Source organism: Phyllostomus discolor, chromosome 12 (assembly GCF_004126475.2).
Source record: "Phyllostomus discolor isolate MPI-MPIP mPhyDis1 chromosome 12, mPhyDis1.pri.v3, whole genome shotgun sequence".
In the NCBI taxonomy this organism is placed as follows: Eukaryota; Metazoa; Chordata; class Mammalia; order Chiroptera; family Phyllostomidae; genus Phyllostomus; species Phyllostomus discolor.
Window position 1 is genome coordinate 31,728,709 of NC_040914.2, and position 17,042 is coordinate 31,745,750.

General features: G+C 48.4%; 1 protein-coding gene across 1 annotated transcript in view; it reads right to left on the reverse strand.

Moving 5' to 3' along the window:
* Nucleotides 1-868: 868 nt before the first annotated feature.
* GABRG3 (gamma-aminobutyric acid type A receptor subunit gamma3) overlaps nt 869-17,042 on the reverse strand; it is a 346,751-nt gene continuing 330,577 nt past the window's right edge. Inside the window, exons 7-10 of the mRNA XM_028503676.2 lie at nt 13,023-13,175; nt 9,560-9,756; nt 9,038-9,097; nt 869-1,929 (exon numbers count right to left, since the gene is read on the reverse strand). Of these exons, the coding sequence (XP_028359477.1) occupies nt 1,648-1,929; nt 9,038-9,097; nt 9,560-9,756; nt 13,023-13,175 (692 nt within the window). The 3' untranslated portion in view covers nt 869-1,647. The remainder of the gene's footprint in view (nt 1,930-9,037; nt 9,098-9,559; nt 9,757-13,022; nt 13,176-17,042) is intronic.

A 17,042-nucleotide genomic window follows, 5' to 3' on the forward strand; every position in this document is an offset into this window, starting at 1 on the left:
CACAGTGACGTTCAGGAAAAGAAACCGACTCTCTCATTTCAACTCTCCGGGCCGCTTCCACTCCCAGCCCCTTCTGTGTCTGGCCGGCACCCAGTAAATCCTGTGAAATCGGCACTTTAAAATATATCTATATATACCCTCTCTCCATCGTGTTTTACCCTTTTCTCTGAGAAATGACAATATGGCCAACAGATAATTGCAATAAAATTCTACAGTTTCCAATAAAATTAATTCCATTTTCTGGGTGAGGCGCATAAAGATTCTGTACCCAAATTTTAGTATGGAAATTTTAGTGATGACTAGGTGTCATGAATGAGCTGGTAGCGCTTTTCTTTTTTTCTTTCTCTTTTCTTTTTCGTTCTCAGTGGTGGGAAACTTCCCAAGTGTTTTGGGAAATATATACGTAGTGACATCCTGTGGTAACAAAGAACTAACATCACGAAGCAAGTTGGTTTTGTGTTACAAAAATATCAAAAGAGTAATAACTTCAGGGAAGGTTTTCTTTGGGATTTTGCTATGTCTCCGTAGTTCAAAGTATAAAAGCTTTTGTTGTTGTTGTTGTTGTTGTTGTTCATCAAAATATACCACTGATGGCAGCCATTACTCATTTTTTTGTTTTTTTGCGTCTACAGTGATTTGACTCGAGAGTTAATACGCACTCAAGTTTTTTAAAAAAAATCCCACCTCCATTTCTTTCACACTCTGGAAAACGTTTTCGAGACAAAGGCTTGTGAACGGTGTATGCGTTCCTTTGAAAGATGAAGATGATCCTCAAACCTGTAACGGCGAATCATCAGCGGGCGCGCACTCCGGGTTTGCCCCTGGGGGGGGCCGGACTCACCTCCGAGGGAAACAGGCCAAACTTCAGCCCCACCCGTCTGCCAGCCGGAGGCTCAGATACGGCCGATTTTCAGTGGTTTGGCACAAAGTAATGACCTTCTGACGTCCGGAGATAACCCACGCCGTTGATTTCAGCAACATGAAAGCATCTGAAAATCGTATTTTTTCCTCCTCTGGGAACTCAGCGGTGATGCGCGCACTCCCTTCCCCAGCCCAGGTGAGGGTATTAGGAGAAGGAAGGTGGGCTAATGATGAGGGTGTCACAACAAAACAGGCCACCAAGGGAGGAGCCGGGCTCCAGACGCGCTGCCGTTCACACTGGAACTCGGGCTGCCTGGGGGCCCGGGGCTCGGGTCGGTGTGAGCATGTCCCAAGCAGCAGCGCCTCCGCACAGGTGCGCGCGGGGTCCCCATGGGCAGCCGAGGAAAGCTCCGGAAGGTCACGGCCCGAGAGAGCGTCTCACGTGTCTGCTCGCCGGGCGACAGATGTCTTTGCAAGAATAATCGGCAGCTGCTACCATTCGTGAACGCCACCGAGGTACAGATTCAGGAAGGGGTGGAAACGCAGCCCGTGTGAGTGTGCGCGCGTGTGCGTGGGTGTGAGTGTGAAGTACACAATGGAAATATTTGGCACGTTCTCCCACGCTGCTCAGAGGGGAGGCGGAACTTCAGACCCACTGAGCAGAGTCCTCGTGCTACCCCGGTGGGTCCTCACTGGTCTGGGGCGGGTGGCCGGCACGGGGCGCAGGGGGTGGGGCTCGGGGGGGGGGGGTGCCAAGCGCGCCACCCCCCTCCCCACCGGCAGCGCTCAGAGGTACAGGTAGCCGACCCAGTAGACCAGGTTGAAGAGCAGGAAGGACGTGGGGAAGAAGACGCGGGAATACGAGTCCAGCTCCAAGATGTCTATGTGGATCCGCCCTTTCCTCCAAGAGCCCGACTTGCACTCCTCGTAGCAGCAGAAGAAGCTCTGGCAGTCCTTGCCGTCCAGACACTCGTACACGCAGGTGTCCTCGAACTCCTGCCAGTACAGGGAGTTGTTGAACGTGATCATCGTGGCCGGCGGCGGCCGCATGTCGAGGAGCGAATAGTTCTGCGGGCAAGGAGAGACAGACACAAAAGTCACCGTGAAACGCGCTAAGAACAGCCCGCGACACAGCCAGCAACAGGCGCGGGCGACCTCGGTCTCCCGCACACCCCGCCGCGGCCCCGCCCCCCGCACCCTCCCCACCCGCCCCGCCTGCCCCCGGGGGAGTGCCGTCTTTGCGGATTTAATCTATGCAAATGGCATGCAAGAATTATGCAGTGCAATACTCAAAACTTGCATTTCTTGCATTATGGGTGTGGAAAGCCGAGCATATTTTCTTTTTCTTTTTTCTTTTATTGTCGTTCTATTACAGTTGCCCCACTTTTCCCCAAACTGCTCTCCCCTGCCCTGCCCCTCCCCCCTTCAATCCCCACCCTGTTGCCCAAGCCCACGGGTCATTCATCCCTGTTGGATGAGACCCCTCCCCTCCTCCCCCCTCCCCCTCCCCCCCGGCCCCTGGCAGTCTGCTCCTTGTGTCCCTGCCCCCGGTTCTGCTTTGCTCCTTTGTTAGTTCTGTTCATCGGGTTCCTGGGTGGAGCACGTGTTCAAACGGCTGTCAGTCATCGCGAGTCCCTGTTCTGCCTGCTTTTCTGTCGGTTTGGAGTAAGTACGTCATATGAGGCATACGGATGCTCAGCTCACAGGGGGGTTATGTCCCGACACGCCCATCGGCAGTTTCGTGAGTGAGGCGTATGCTGAACGCACCTGCCGCCAACATCCTAGCTCTGCCCTGCGGTTCCCCAAGAATGCGGACCACCTTTCACCGCGCTAACGTTGAAATGCCCTAAATCAGCCCGCTGGGAATCAGGGGCCGTCTGGAAGCCCTGCGTGTTGAATGGTACTGAATTGTGCAGACAAAAATTGCCCCCCCCCCCCAATTAGAGGTAAAAAAGAAAGTGTACAGGACACTGATGACAGAATCTTCTGGTTCCGTGTGATTCCGGTAGAAAATGAGCTTTGCGCGCGTGGTGGCTGGACTCGCCCCAAATCTGTGTGGTGGGAAGTTTCACTTCATTTTCCCAACTCTCCTCCTGGGGTGGGCAGTCAGCGGGGGGCCAGACAGAGGCAGGGGGCGGGGCGGCTGACAGATGCCCGCCCCCAAGTGAGAGGCCCCGTTCTTCCCCTTGACCTTGCAGAGCGGCTCCAAAGGCGCCTGTTCCTTCTTTGGCGCATGCTGCTGCGGTCTCCCAAACTCCTGTGAACTGCGTGCTGACTCTTGGCCTGCCAGCAGGACACCCTTCTCCACTCCACTGCGCCACCTAGTCGCCCGTCTGCTCTCGTTTCGGCTGTGCGGGCCCAGCCGAGGACGGAGTCCTGCCCGTGGACACGGTGGGTGCCCAAGTCCCGGGAGAGGCGGAGAACAAGCCCAGGTCTCGACTGCTGGCCAGACACTTGTGCCACGCTCCGGGATAGAGGGGCCTTGCGACTTCCTCTTGTATTTTTACCAAAAACTATTGTTGTGAGGAAACTTGGCCCCCTCCGCTGTGGCTGTTAGTCTGACTGTGTGTGTTTGCAGAGGCGTGGAGTCACACGCCAGAGGCACGCAGGTGGAGGTGCAGGGACTCAGCGTCCCTGCTGGTAGCTTTTGGGGCATCCTTGTCATTGGGCGTGTCTGTGTGAGGACCGGCCTGAGTTGGTGGGGGGCGGTCCTGGACCCCGAGTTCACTGAGGGCCGCCCATTGCGCTTGCGCCGGTGGCCACCTCGCTGCCTTGCTGCCCCTCGGGTTCGAATGTGGACACATATCTAGGTTCGTGGTCCCTAAACCCGAGTGGCTCTGAAGTCACGGGTTTGCTGAGAACAGCTGGTTCCTGTCCCTGCGACGGAGCATTGGAGGCACCTGCAGGGCACCCGACCAGCTGCAGCTGGAACACCGGCCTTCGCTGAGTGACAACTGCCTGCGTGTCTGACAGTGTCAGCCGGATTGCTGTCCCCTCTTTCTCCACGTAGACACCTGCTTGGGTCATCGAGAGCTCGCCATTTCCAGCTCGAGGTTTCAAAATGAAGCTAATTCCACTTGACAAAATGGAAATAAAACTTAAAATGTTGAGAGTCCTCCATAGCCATACACCCAATCACTGAAGCGCTTTCTTACCTGTCTTCCTCGCCACTGTCACGGTGACCTCAGACACTGCCCCAAGTGCAGAGCGGTCGTGGCTGAGAGCCTTCCAGGCCCCCTGCAGCCCGCCGGGCCCTGGGCTGTGCCCGTGCGACCCCTGGGGACCGGCTGCACTGCCTGGACGCCCGGGCTGCTGCGCGCCACAGGCGTTAGCTTAGCATGGGTGCGCTGGGCAACCCAGGCCCAGACGAGTTTGAATAGCAGGCCCCAAAACACACGTGCGATTGTCAGCGGGATCTGTCCCTGGCTCCTGTCCCTGCGCTCAGAGGCCACAGTTTCTGCTTTTCCTGGTTGGTGAGAGCGGCGGGCGGGCAGCCGGCTGAGGCCTGTGCATCTTCCCGGTTGAAGATGCTGACAATCACCAGCAACTGTTTAAAAGCCCCTTTTCTTTGGCTGCGGCTGTGCGGACTATTGTTGACGGTTTCGTGTCTCCGCCCCTTTCTCTCCGTGAATTGTTTTTCTGTGCACTTTCTTCAAGGCCTGCTGCTTCCTCTCTTCTGAGTGAAATTCTTTTTAAAAATGTTTTATTGATTATGCTTTTACAGTTGTCCCATTTTCCCCCTTCACTCCCCTCCACCCTGCACACCCTCTCCCACCCACTTCCCCTCCTTAGTTCATGTCCATGTGTCGTAAGTTCTTTAGCTTCTCCATTTCCCATACTATTCTTGCCCTCCCCCTGTCTATTTTCTACCTATCATCTATGCTACTTATTCTCTGTACCTTCCCCCCCCCCCCCGTTGCTAACCCTCCCTGTGATCTCCATTTCTGTGGTTCTGTTCCTGTTCTAATTGCTTAGTATGTTTTTGTTTTTGTTTTAGGTGTGGTTGTTAATAACTGTGAGTTTGCTGTCTTTTTACTGTTCATATTTTTTATCTTCTTTTTCTTAGGTAAGTCCCTTTAACATTTCATATAAAAAGGGCTTGGTGATGATAAACTCCTTTAACTTGACCTTATCTGAGAAGCACTTTACCCTTCCATTCTAAATGAAAGCTTTGCTGGATAGAGCAATCTTGGATGTAGGTCCTTGCCTTTCATGACTTGGAATACTTCTTTCCAGCCCCTTCTTGCCTGTAAGGTCTCTTGAGAAATTGGCTGACAGTCTTATGGGCACTCCTTTGTAGGTAACTGTCTCCTTATCTCCTGCTGCTTCTAGGATTCTCTCCTTCATTTTAATCTCGGGTAATGTAATTATGATGTGCCTTGGTGTGTTCCTCCTTGGGTGCAACTTCTTTGGGACTCTCTGAGCTTCCTGGACATCCTGGAAGTCTATTTCCTTTGCCAGAATGGGGAAGTTCTCCTTTATTATTTGTTCAAATAAGTTTTCCACTTGTTGCTCTTCCTCTTCCCCTTTGGTACTCCTATAATTCAGATGTTGGGGCATTTAAAGATGTCCTGGAGGTTCCTAAGCCTCTCCTCATTTTTTTTGAATTCTTGTTTCTTCATTCTTTTCTGATTGGATGTTTCTTTCTTCCTTCTGGTGAAACTCTGGTTCCGGGGGGAAGGAGTTCATTTTCCTCCTTGTTAAGGGATCCTTTCTTTCTGAGGTGTCATGTCTACATACTCAGGTGTCACTATTTCCTCCTCTCCTGCCAACCCCTGGCGGGTGGGGTGATGTCCCCTCGGGGCTCCCAGATTCTCCATCTGACTTGCCCCGACCACGCCCACCCTTCCCCGATGCTTTGGGGCTGCTGTTTCCCACAGGAAGCTGTTTCCCACAGGAAGCCCTCACTGTTTGCAGCATCTGGATGTTCGCTGGGCAGGGCTGGGCAGCCAGAACTGTGCTGATACCCATGTGCAGAGAGCGAATCACCAGGCGGCCTCCTCAGGAGCAGATGGAAATGCACCAAACGTAAGTTACTGACTAGCAGCGAGAAAACCACCCTTGGTGTCTGGGTGGGTGGAGGGGGGCGGGACAGTTCAGAACAACTCACCCCAAAATGTGCCTCTCTGGTACCAGGATTATTTTGAGTGAAAGGCAGCCCAAACCCTGCAGACTGAAGAGAAATTTCTTCACCCCATTCCCTTAATGACCTAGAACAGCGATTTTCAACATTTTTCACCTCATGGTACACATATACTAATTACTAAAACTCTGCAGCACACCAAAATTTTTAAAATATTTTTTGCCAGTCTGACAAAAAAGAAAAGAGGTAAAACTTTGACTAATTCACACTGCAGGTTCTGTGGTTCTGTTGGCTGTTGTCATTTTTTTTTATTTGACAATCTAAGGGAAAAGAGGTCAGTGCCCCTGACTAAATAGTCAGGTACTGCATGTTTTAGAAATTCATGTGGCAGCCCTGGCAGGGTGGCTCAATTGGTTGGAGCATTGTCCCACGCACCAAAAGGTTGTGGGTTCGATTCCTGGTCAGAGCGTGTCTGGGAGGCAACCAATCAATGTTTCTCTCTCACATCAATGTTTCTCTCTTTCTCATTTCCTTTCTGTCCCTCTAAAATCAGTAAAAACATTCTTGGGTGAGGATTAAAAAAATTCTTGCAACACACTGGTTGCAAACTGCTGTTCTAGAAGAATCTGAATTAGGGATCTTGCCCACAGTACGAGAGTATGAGAGAGAACTTCTTTTCACGTACCCACAGGGTGAGGCAGGTTGCTAATTACTGAACCCCTGCCCTTCTTACGGTCCTGTGAGGACCCTTTGATGCCCTGAGATGCTTTACATCATCCGTAGCTCAGAATGTTGATTATTCCTCATTTGAACTTCCTGTCTCTGAACCTCTCCTGCACATACATATGTAATTAGATATTTCTCTTGTTCATCTGTCTCATTGGATCTAATTTTTAGACCAGCAGAAAGGACACGGGAGGGTAGAGAAAATTTTTTTTCTCCAGACAGGCATGAAGCATCCAGCGTAATTGGGCAGTGATACCACGGACTCTGACAAGAAATTTATCTGCTGAGATGGACTCCCCGTGGCCAACCAGGGGTCCAGATTTTACACGTAATGAGTCCAGTGGCCGTCTGCTGGCGGGCGCCTCACGCACCCTGTACACCAGCAAGAACCTCAGCCTGAGCTCTAGGCTTCCTGCTTGACTCCGCCATCGGAGTCAACTATTAGGAGGGAGCTCCTGGTTTCCTGTTTAGACCAATCGCATCCAATCACAGCTGCTGCATAGTGACCCACACGCATGGGACACAGAACGCCGACCAATCAGGACTGCAGGAATTTGGAAACCTCATTTGCATGCGGTGGACCTCATTGGGAGCCTGGGTGGGACCTTTCTCGGTGAAAAGCAGCTGCCTCTTGCCTCAGCGGGACACAGCTCAGGCTGCGGCCTCCAACTGTCTCCTGGTCTGTGGCCCTTTTTGCTCACATAAATGCTTTTTATTCTCTATTACAGCCTAAAATTAATTGTGCTTTACCATATGTGAAAGGGATTAGATATAAAGATTGTGATATGAAGAAAGGGGTATTCACCTCACTGTTCAAAGACATGTTTTTCAAAAATTTTAAAAAAGATTTTATTTATTTATTTTTAGAGAGGGAAGGGAGGGAGAAAGAGAGAGAGAGAGATACATCAACGTGTGGTTGCTGGGGGTCATGGCCTGCAACCCAGGCATGTGCCCTGACTGGGAATTGAACCTGCGACACTTTGGTTCACAGCTTGTGCTCAATCCACTGAGCTACGCCAGCCAGGGCTTTCACATTTTTAATAGATTCTTACCTCAAGCCATAGACTGAAAATTCAGAGGCATGAATAATTAAGTGTAATATTTTTTTAAATGGACAAATCTTGGTCATTATTCACAGGACTTCATTTCTTCCTACCACCGTTTCCTCATCTGTAGACTGGGTTTGTTGGAGGATAAAGCGAGTTGATCCACAAAAGCGCTTATGACACAGAGTTGGCCTCAGAGGAAGGCGAGGGGACTCGTCATTCTAAGGGCAGAGGGGACACAGGGGGCAGAGACCACGGAAGGAAAGGCTGACAGATTGGGCCACAGGAGACTTCAGATAACGTGCATGGGGAAAGGCACATGAAATGATGGTGACGACGTTGCCAAGGAAAGCTGAGCTATAAACTGAACAAAAAACTGGTTACTGTCCCTAATACACTCTATTTGTGACTATATCCAGTTTTATGTCATATAAAATACAACACACACAACGCAGGGCCCAGCAGAAGGAGCACCTGAGTGAGTGTGGTTGGCAGGGTAATAATATGGGTGTAATAATTTATAGTATAAATTTGAACATTTCACCTAAAATGTCCCACGGTATGCTTGAGTGTTATATTGTTATGTGACAGAATGATTTTGTAATAAAAGATTTTGTAATAAAAAAGGGGTGTTACGCCCTTGCTGGTGTAGCTTAGTGGATTGGGCATTGGCAAAGAACCAAAGGGTTGCTGGTTCGATTCCCAGTCAGGGCACATGCCTGGGTTGCAGGCCAGGTCCCCAGTAGGGGGCGCGTGAGAGGCAACCACACATTGATGTTTCTCTCCCTCTCTTTCTCCTCCCCTTCCCCTCTCTTTAAAAATAAAGAAATAAAATCTTTTTTAAAAATCATCTAACACAGAAGCTTGTTCATAACATCTTGTTGACATACAAAACAGAAATGCGCATGCTCTGCATGAATCCCCGGGTAGAAGGATTATGATGGATTCTGCCCCTTTATTTTTCAAATGTTCTAAATTGGACTTTTTTTAAAAAAGATTTTATTTATTTAGTTTTAGAGAGGGAAGGGAGGGAGAAAGAGAGAGAGAGACAAACATCAGTGTGCGGTTGCTGGGGGCCATGGCCTGCATCCCAGGTATGTGGCCTGACTGGGAATTGAACCTGCTACACTTTGGTTCGCAGCCCGTGCTCAATCCACTGAGCTACGCTAGCCAGGGCACTAAATTGGACATTTTTTAAAAAGCAAACACATTTTGAAGGCAGGGTGCGCACTGTTCTTCCATACATCAGCAATAACACTTCTTCTATCTCAGTCTAGTAAGAGTTCACAGAAATATTTGCACCTGCAATGCTAATACATACGGAGGGAGCTTGTAGGGTTATTCGCTCATGAATCCATCTTGAGGAATCTGGAGGTAATAACTGAAAAAAAAACACACACAGAAAAAAATCATTACAAAGCTGCTATGAAAATCTGCATTGTCCATCCCCCCAGGTATGAATGATATTTTAAGTCTGATGACATTCCTCCCAGTCACTGGTGGGTGGACCTCAAGAGGGGGGTGACCTTCCTATCTTCTGAACCTGTGTCTTGTGTCCTTAAAGTATTGTTGAGTTAGCTATTTATATTCTGTTGTATAACAGCCTTAAGGATCCCTGGCTGGTGTGGCTCAGTGGAATGAGTGCTAGCCTGGGAACCAAAGGGTCACTGGTTCGATTCCTAGTCAGGGCACATGCCTGGGTTGTAGGCCAGGTCCTCCATTAGGGGGCACTCCAGAGATAACCACACATGGAAGTTTCTCTCCCTCTGTTTCTCCCTCCCTTCCCCCATCATTTACCTCAAACTAGCCTCCCCAATGCCTTCCCTAAAAATCGGGCACCCACCGACGTTTTCTTCTTAGTGGCAGCCGGTTTCCGACAGCTGGAGTAGTAGTTGAGGGTGGCGTACTCCATCAGGGCGGCGAACACGAACAGGAAGCACACGGTCACGAAGAGGTCCATGGCGGTGACGTAGGACACACGCGGCAGGGAGTTCCTGGCGATGGTGCTGAGCGTGGTCATGGTCAGCACCGTGGTGATCCCTGCGTGGGGACAGGCGCCGGGTTGTCACAGGGCCCCACCGCCCCCCTCCCCTCCGACACTGCGTTGTTACATGAACCCTCCTTGACACTTGTGAGCGTGACATTGCTTTTACACATTAATGTCTACGATTTCGTAAACCCTGCTTCCGTAAAATTTCCATCGCAGTCTCCCCAAGAACATTAAAATACCTGCATGAAGTTGACACCTTTCCTTTTTTTCAGTCATTCCCCAATTGTTTGACATTTTGTCTTTCAAATATGTTTTAACGAAGAGGCAGCGTGCGGCGTGCCATAACGTTGCTTCGGCTCCACGGCTCATGGTTTTCTCCGGACCACGTACACTTTCCTTCCTACTCCTCCTTCTCTATGAAACTGGCGAACTGCCACCTCCGAGGCGCCCTCACCTCCGGCGCCCGGCACAGAGCGGGCCTCGCGCACCCCGACACCACCCCTGGGCTTTCCCTGCGCCCTGCTTGCTCGTTTGTCGGTTTGCGTCATCGTGGTAAACCTTGCGCATGTCGTGGCAGTCTCTCTCCCTGAACAGATCAACAGACTGGCTGACCCGCAGGGGCAAAACTGCATCTTGCTCACCACCTGTGCTCGCTTCCCAGCGAGCCCAGCACATCGTAGGCATTTACATGAACGCTGTGCAGGGAATGCGTTCGTCACTCACCCATCTGTCAACTAGTAAACTCATAATACACAGCATTGGTCTGACCTGGACCATTTCACACGTGAGGGTCACACTAGAGATGTAATTGGAGACTGTGGGAAAGATTTAGGAAATCGACATGCGTGTCATGGGTAGTTTAGAAGGAAAACCAAGTGAACAAAGGCATGCGGGCTGCTAAACATGAAGGGGAGGGAGGTCAGCGGGTCACTGTCACATAAAAGGAGCGAAGGCTGCCTGTCCTCCAGAGGGGCTCCCAGGACATGGACTTGACCTCTCACCCCCTCTGTGGCTCAGTGGGAATGCTATGAAATGTCTGTCTGGGGTTAGGCGTTATGACGGGTGAGTGAGCTCCCTCCCAGCTTGGCTGAAACACCACAGCTCCTGCTGACTGGTTCCCTGTACCTGCTGAGGGCGCTACCCCCACCCCTGCACCCTGGGGCCATGTGGAGAAGGAGCCGGATCCCCGAGGTGGGCTGCCTGCCAGGTGTGAAGAATATTGACCTAGAACTCAGAGCCTCACCCTGCTCTGGGCCTCCTCGGCATCAGGTAATGTACAGCGATTACCTTCTTCGAATCCACACAGGGACCATGCAAGGCCAGGTTCTCCTAACTGTAGGTGGCAAAGTGCTGATGCTTCATATAAAAATGGTATGTGCCCTTTCAGAGTCTACACCAGTGGCAGGCACGTGTTTATGAAAAAAATCATGGTAAGAATCCAATTCTGCTTTTTAACAAATGTGGTGACTATGTCATACCTACAGAATTAGTAGATAGGTGTTTTCCATTAAATCTGGCGATTTTTAACTTCATTTTTTTTCCGAAGAATTCGTTACCCCATTCTTTTGTTCTTTTCATTTTGAACCCCGAATTATAGCCATGTAATATGTCTTCATGTTGTCGCAGGGATCAGTGCAGCTCTGTTTATTCTCTTAAATCCTTTTAACCCTCTTCTTCCTATTCGATCAATTTTATGTGAATTTAATTAGAGATGACCTTTTATCCTGCCATCTTCCATCTGCACTTCAGCCTAGTTGGTTCTTCAGTTCAGCTATCATATGTTTCATTCTAGAATTTGCTTTTTAATAGACTGTAAATGCTGAGATTATGCATCTGTTTCTTCATTACGATTATGTTTTTCTTTACATCCTCAAACTTTTTTGAACAGATAAAAGCTGTTCGAAAGCCCATGTCTTTTTCTATTGACCCTATTTTTCCTTGAATATGGGTCACATGTTGCTACCTCTTTGAATGGCTAGTAATTTTTTATTGTGCACTCAGTATTGTGGGTGATACATTATAAAGACTATGTTATCTTTTTTTTTTTTTTAAAGTATATTGAATCCTTTCTTATGACAGTTAATTTGTGGGGGGAAGGTCTCCTTGAAATGGTCAAGGTTTGGGTTAAGCTTATTTAGAGGAGGTCTAGGGGACCCCTTTATTCTCCGGCTTAGCCTTTCTGATGTATCAACTAAATATGCTGGTGTTAATGGCATTTTTCACTCATCTGGACTGTGAATCTGTTATATGCTATCACTGTGGTTTTCTCGTATCTCTGCCTCTTAATGCTTCCATAACCGCTCTTCGATAAGACTTCCATAGTGTCAGGTGTGCAAACGTAACCACCTATGACAACGTCTTACAGCTGACTGGTACAGTCCCGCTCCCTATGACAGTGGAGGCGTGCAGCTCACAACTCCTAGAATAGTTATTAATTGTACATGATACCTTTTCCATCTGACTTACCAATTCTATCACGTCTTTTCTGTAAGTGTGCCAAACTAACATCGGTAGAGGACATTAAATGCTAAATTATCTTGCTTAAACAGTACTTTGTTGTCGCACAAAGAATAAAAACAAACACAGCAAAAGCACCATGTCATATGAGAGACTCAAAAAGTATTTTTAAAATCAGGTAGATCCCTCTTTTCTGAAAGCAATTTTTCAGCAGTAAATGACCTCTCTGTTTAGTCTTATGCATTCCCTGTCTTCACATACCAAAATACTGAAAGTCAGACAAAATTCCTATCATCAGGGAACACTGATCTATAGAACATGGCGCATAATTCTAGAACCACCCAAGTGGAATGTTTTACCAAGAGGACTTTGGGGGACAGAGGAAAATTCACAAACAGACTCTGAGCTTTCGTGTGCAGCTTACAGCAGAAAAAACGGACCGTTTTCTTGTTCGCTGGTAAAGTTTCTATGCACCAGCAGACACTCTTTTATTAAGAGACTTTTTTACCGATATTGGGTTTTTATTTCCTCACACTGATGTATGAAGCCTTTGAGTGGCTGATCCCGGGCTGGGATGACGTCTCCATGGTGACATCATGACGTTGGTGCATACATCAGAGGACACCAGTGATATACCTGACTCCCTAACCCCAACTTTGTGCAAGCGGCCCCCATGGAATCGACTGTCAAGAGGAATAATCTAACTTGGCTACTGGGAACCATCCCAGCATGGCCCTCGCAGCCCTCGCCTGGGATCAGTTAGTTACATTGGAATTCCCTGTCATCGGAAGCCTTGTTATGAATATTTCTGTACTGAAACGACACTATGTGGTGAGAGAGTTTCTCTTTTGAAACTCACCTAACGTTGTTCTGGCCGGCGTCGCATCTCTTTTGATCCAGAACGACACCCAGGACAGGACCACGGTCAGGATGCAGGGGATGTACGTCTGAATGGTGAAGTAGCCCATCCGCCGGCTCAGTTCGAAATAGATCGTCATGACGACGTAGTCGCCTGCAGGAAAGATGGCCAATGTGAAGACAGGATTTTTGGGTTAAAAAGGTAACTTGGGGACATAATTCCTAAGTTCTTTTGTTAAGTGACCGACTTGCATAAAAATGTGTAACTTCAACAATATCGACTTGGAAAGGGAGGAAAATGCTGGTGGTGTCAAATCTAATTTTTATCATAGTTATGGCTGTGGGAGGCATTTTACTGGTTGCTGTAAAAGACACAAAACAAACATATTACTTGGTAGAGGAGATAGATACACACATTAATTCCACAACAGACAATTGCTTGATGAGCTATTTTTGCCTGAATTCATTGCCTAAGTCATTGAATTCACTGCATGTTTAAAATCAAGGGTAACACTGGCTAGTGTGGTTCAGTGGATTAAGCATGAGCCTGTGAGCCAGAGGGTCACAGGTTCGATTCCCAGTCAGGGCACATGCCTGGGTTGCGGGCCTGGCCTCTGGTAGGGTGCGTGCAAGAGGCAACCACACATTAATGTTTCTTTCCTTCTCTTTCTCCCTCCCTTCCCCTTGCTCTAAAAATAATAAATAAAATATTTTAAAAATCAAATCAAATCAAATGAAAGGTAACAGTCCCAGTTGGTGTGGCTCAGTGGGCTGGGTGTCATCCCGCCAACCCAAAGGTTGTGGGTTCGATTCCCAGCCAGGACACACACCTAGGCTGTGAGTTTGATCCTGGTCAGGGAATGTGTAACCGATCAATGTTTCTTTTTCACATCAATGTTTCTCTCCCTTCCTTTCTCCCCCCTTTCCCCTCTCTCTAAAATCAAAAATAAAATTTTAAAAATGGACTGATTTAAAAATAAAATAAAATCAGCAGAGGGGAGGTGGGAGGGCATAAGAGGGGAGGGGGAAGGGTTTTCAGGAACACCTATGAAGGACAAAAGGACAAAACCATAGGGGGGTGGGATCAAGGGCCGGAAGTGGGGATGGCTGGGGTGGGCGGGGAGGGTTGGGGGAAAGTAAAGATACCTGTACTTGAACAACAATAAAAAAAGTTAAAAAATCAAATCAAGGTTAACAGATAAATAACCATCAAGCAGATCCACAGTCATTCTGTTTTGTCAACGGTAGCAGAACTTATATGTAAGCATTCATACAGAAACTTGTGTGACTAGTTTATATTTCTATTTTTATAGCACAAGTCTTGGCTTATGGACCTTGTGCGTTATGTTTCATTGAATATTTTTTATTTATCTTATGACGCCAGCAAGTAGGCTGTGCCGACCCAGAAAACCAAGAGAGAAAAAATCCTTTATGACCCTCTGCTCCGCCTGGCTAAAGCAGAGCCACGCGGAATGAAAGGCGGGAGCCACAGAGATTCCAAGAGATCCCACAGACTTCCCTGGTGAGAGGCTGCGTGTCTAATGCATTGTAGGTTTTACCCCGGAATCACCCCCACTGGTGTCTTTCCCGGTGGCCTGGGGAGATGTGTCCCCACCCTTCCATCCGCCTGTCTGCCCCTCTTCTGCCTGCGGGAACAGCCTTCTGGCTGTTACACTCTCTGGAGGCAGGTGCCCCGCCCTGTTCCTGAAAACACGCGGCTGAGGTTTCCCAGACAGACCAGGCCCCGCCTAGATTACATCTGCTGTCATTTTTTTAAAAGATTTTATTTATTTATTTTTAGAGAGGGAAGGGAGGGAGAAAGAGAGAGAGAGAGAAACATCAATGTGCGGTTGCTGGGGGCTGTGGCCTGCAACCCAGGCATGTGCCCTGACTGGGAATCGAACCTGCGATGCTTTGGTTCGCAGCCCACGCTCAATCCACTGAGCTACGGCAGCCAGAGCGCATCTGCCGTTATTTTTAGGACTTGGGACTGAATGAAAAATGTTGGTCCTGACCTAGCTGGGTGGCTTACTTGATTGGAGCGTGGTCCTGTAACCAAAAGGTCGCAGGTTTGATCCCCGCTCAGGCACATGCCTAGGTTGTGGGTTTGGTGCCCAGTGGGGTAAGTACAATAGGCAATGGGTTAATGTTTCTCTCTCCCATGATGCTTCTCTATCTCTCTCTGTTTCTCTCTCTTCCTGTCTTTGTAAAATCAATGCACATCCTCAGAAGAGGATTAAAAAAAATAATATTTTTTCAGTGGTCAGTTCTTTCTAAACCAGAGAGACCTAGGCTTCCCGTTGACTCTCACAGCGAATGACAGGGATCAGTGACTCCAGAGCCCATAGAGGCCACCGCAGTCCAGCCCGGGTGGGTGACTACGCACAGGGGAGCACACTCAGCCACCGTGGCCAGGCGGGTGGGCCTGGAGATCACGATGCTGAGTGGAGTAAATCAGACAGAAGAGACAAATCCTCTATGGTCCCTTTAAGTGGACTCCAAATCGGTGGTGGTTGCCAGGGGCAGCAGTAGGGGAGACGGCAGAAACAGAAGGATGTTGGTATGAGGTTATAGACTTACCCGTTGTAAGAATAAGACATCCTACAGTCAATAATACTTCGTGATAAACTTGAGAGTTGCTGAGAGGGATCAGCCACGTGCTCACGACACACACAGACACACGTGGCCGTTTTACATGAGGTGACAGAGGGGCTCACTGAACCTCCCGTGGTCATCGTTCCCCCCCCCCCCCACAGGCACGACCCCCCGTGGGGCACCCGTTAAACTGACGCAGTGCTCCGTGTCAGTTATGCCTCAGTAAAACTGGGAAGAGAGGACGGGACTCTCATACGACAGCATCAATCACGAGTAGGGAAGCCCCCGGGCCCCAGGGTCCTTCGTGCCTAAGCCAGTCTGGAGTCTGTGCGTTTCCATGTGAATCATCCAATCAGTTTGAAACGTTCCTCCACCAACACTTTGGGTGTTTCGATTGGAATAAATCAATGCGTCTTTTATTATTTAACTCACTGGGGCTGTGTGAAAGTAGGGCTCTAAAGCAAACACAGAACTGTGCGATCAGAAAGTGTTATTTATTTTAATTTGATATCCTTCAATGAAATATTGAATGTCTTCCGTAAAACCTTGGCAGGTTTTTTAGTCAGATTTCGTCCTTGATGAATACGCATTTCCTTTGCTATGGACAATGGCGTACTTAAATATAAATTACATTTATTGAAGTTGCAACTTAGAATTCTTTATTGATGGCACAAGGAGAAGAATTTTTTTTGCTATTGATCTTATATCCAGCTACCTTTCAACATCTTATTAATTTTAATAGTATTTTATATAGATTCTATCTTTTAAATTTTCCATGTGGAACCTCCTAAATTTATACTGTGGAGAGCCTCTAGTTGTATATTGAATAGGAAGGGTTATTCTGAGTGTACTTTTCTTTGTTTTCATTTTTTCTTTCTTCCTTTTTTAAAAAAGATTTATTTATTTATTTTTAGAGGGGGGGGAAGGGAGAGAGAAAGAGGAAGAGAAATGTGAATGTGTGGTTGCCTCTCACACACCCCCTACTGGGGACCTGGCCAGCAACCCAGGCATGTGCCCTGACTGGGGATCGAACCCGGAGACCCTTTGGTTCGCAGGCTGGTGCTCAATCCACTGACCCACACTAGCCAAGGCTTTTCTTTCTTCTTGATTCATTATAATATTATTAACACATGTCTCATATCTCGTGTTCCTGAGACTTAGTCCCCAATTCAGGCCTTTCTTCATTTCGGGCTCACCCACCTAATTTCCATATCTTTTTTTAAAAAAGATTTTATTTACTTATTTTTAGAGAGAGGGGAAAGAAAGGAGAAAGAGAAACATCAGTGTGTGTTTGACTCTCACACACCCCCTACTGGGGACCTGGCCAGCAACTAAGGCATGTGCCCTGACTGGGAATTGAACCAGCGACCCTTTGGTTCACAGGCCTACACTCAGTTCATTGAGCCCAGTCAGGGCTTAATTTACA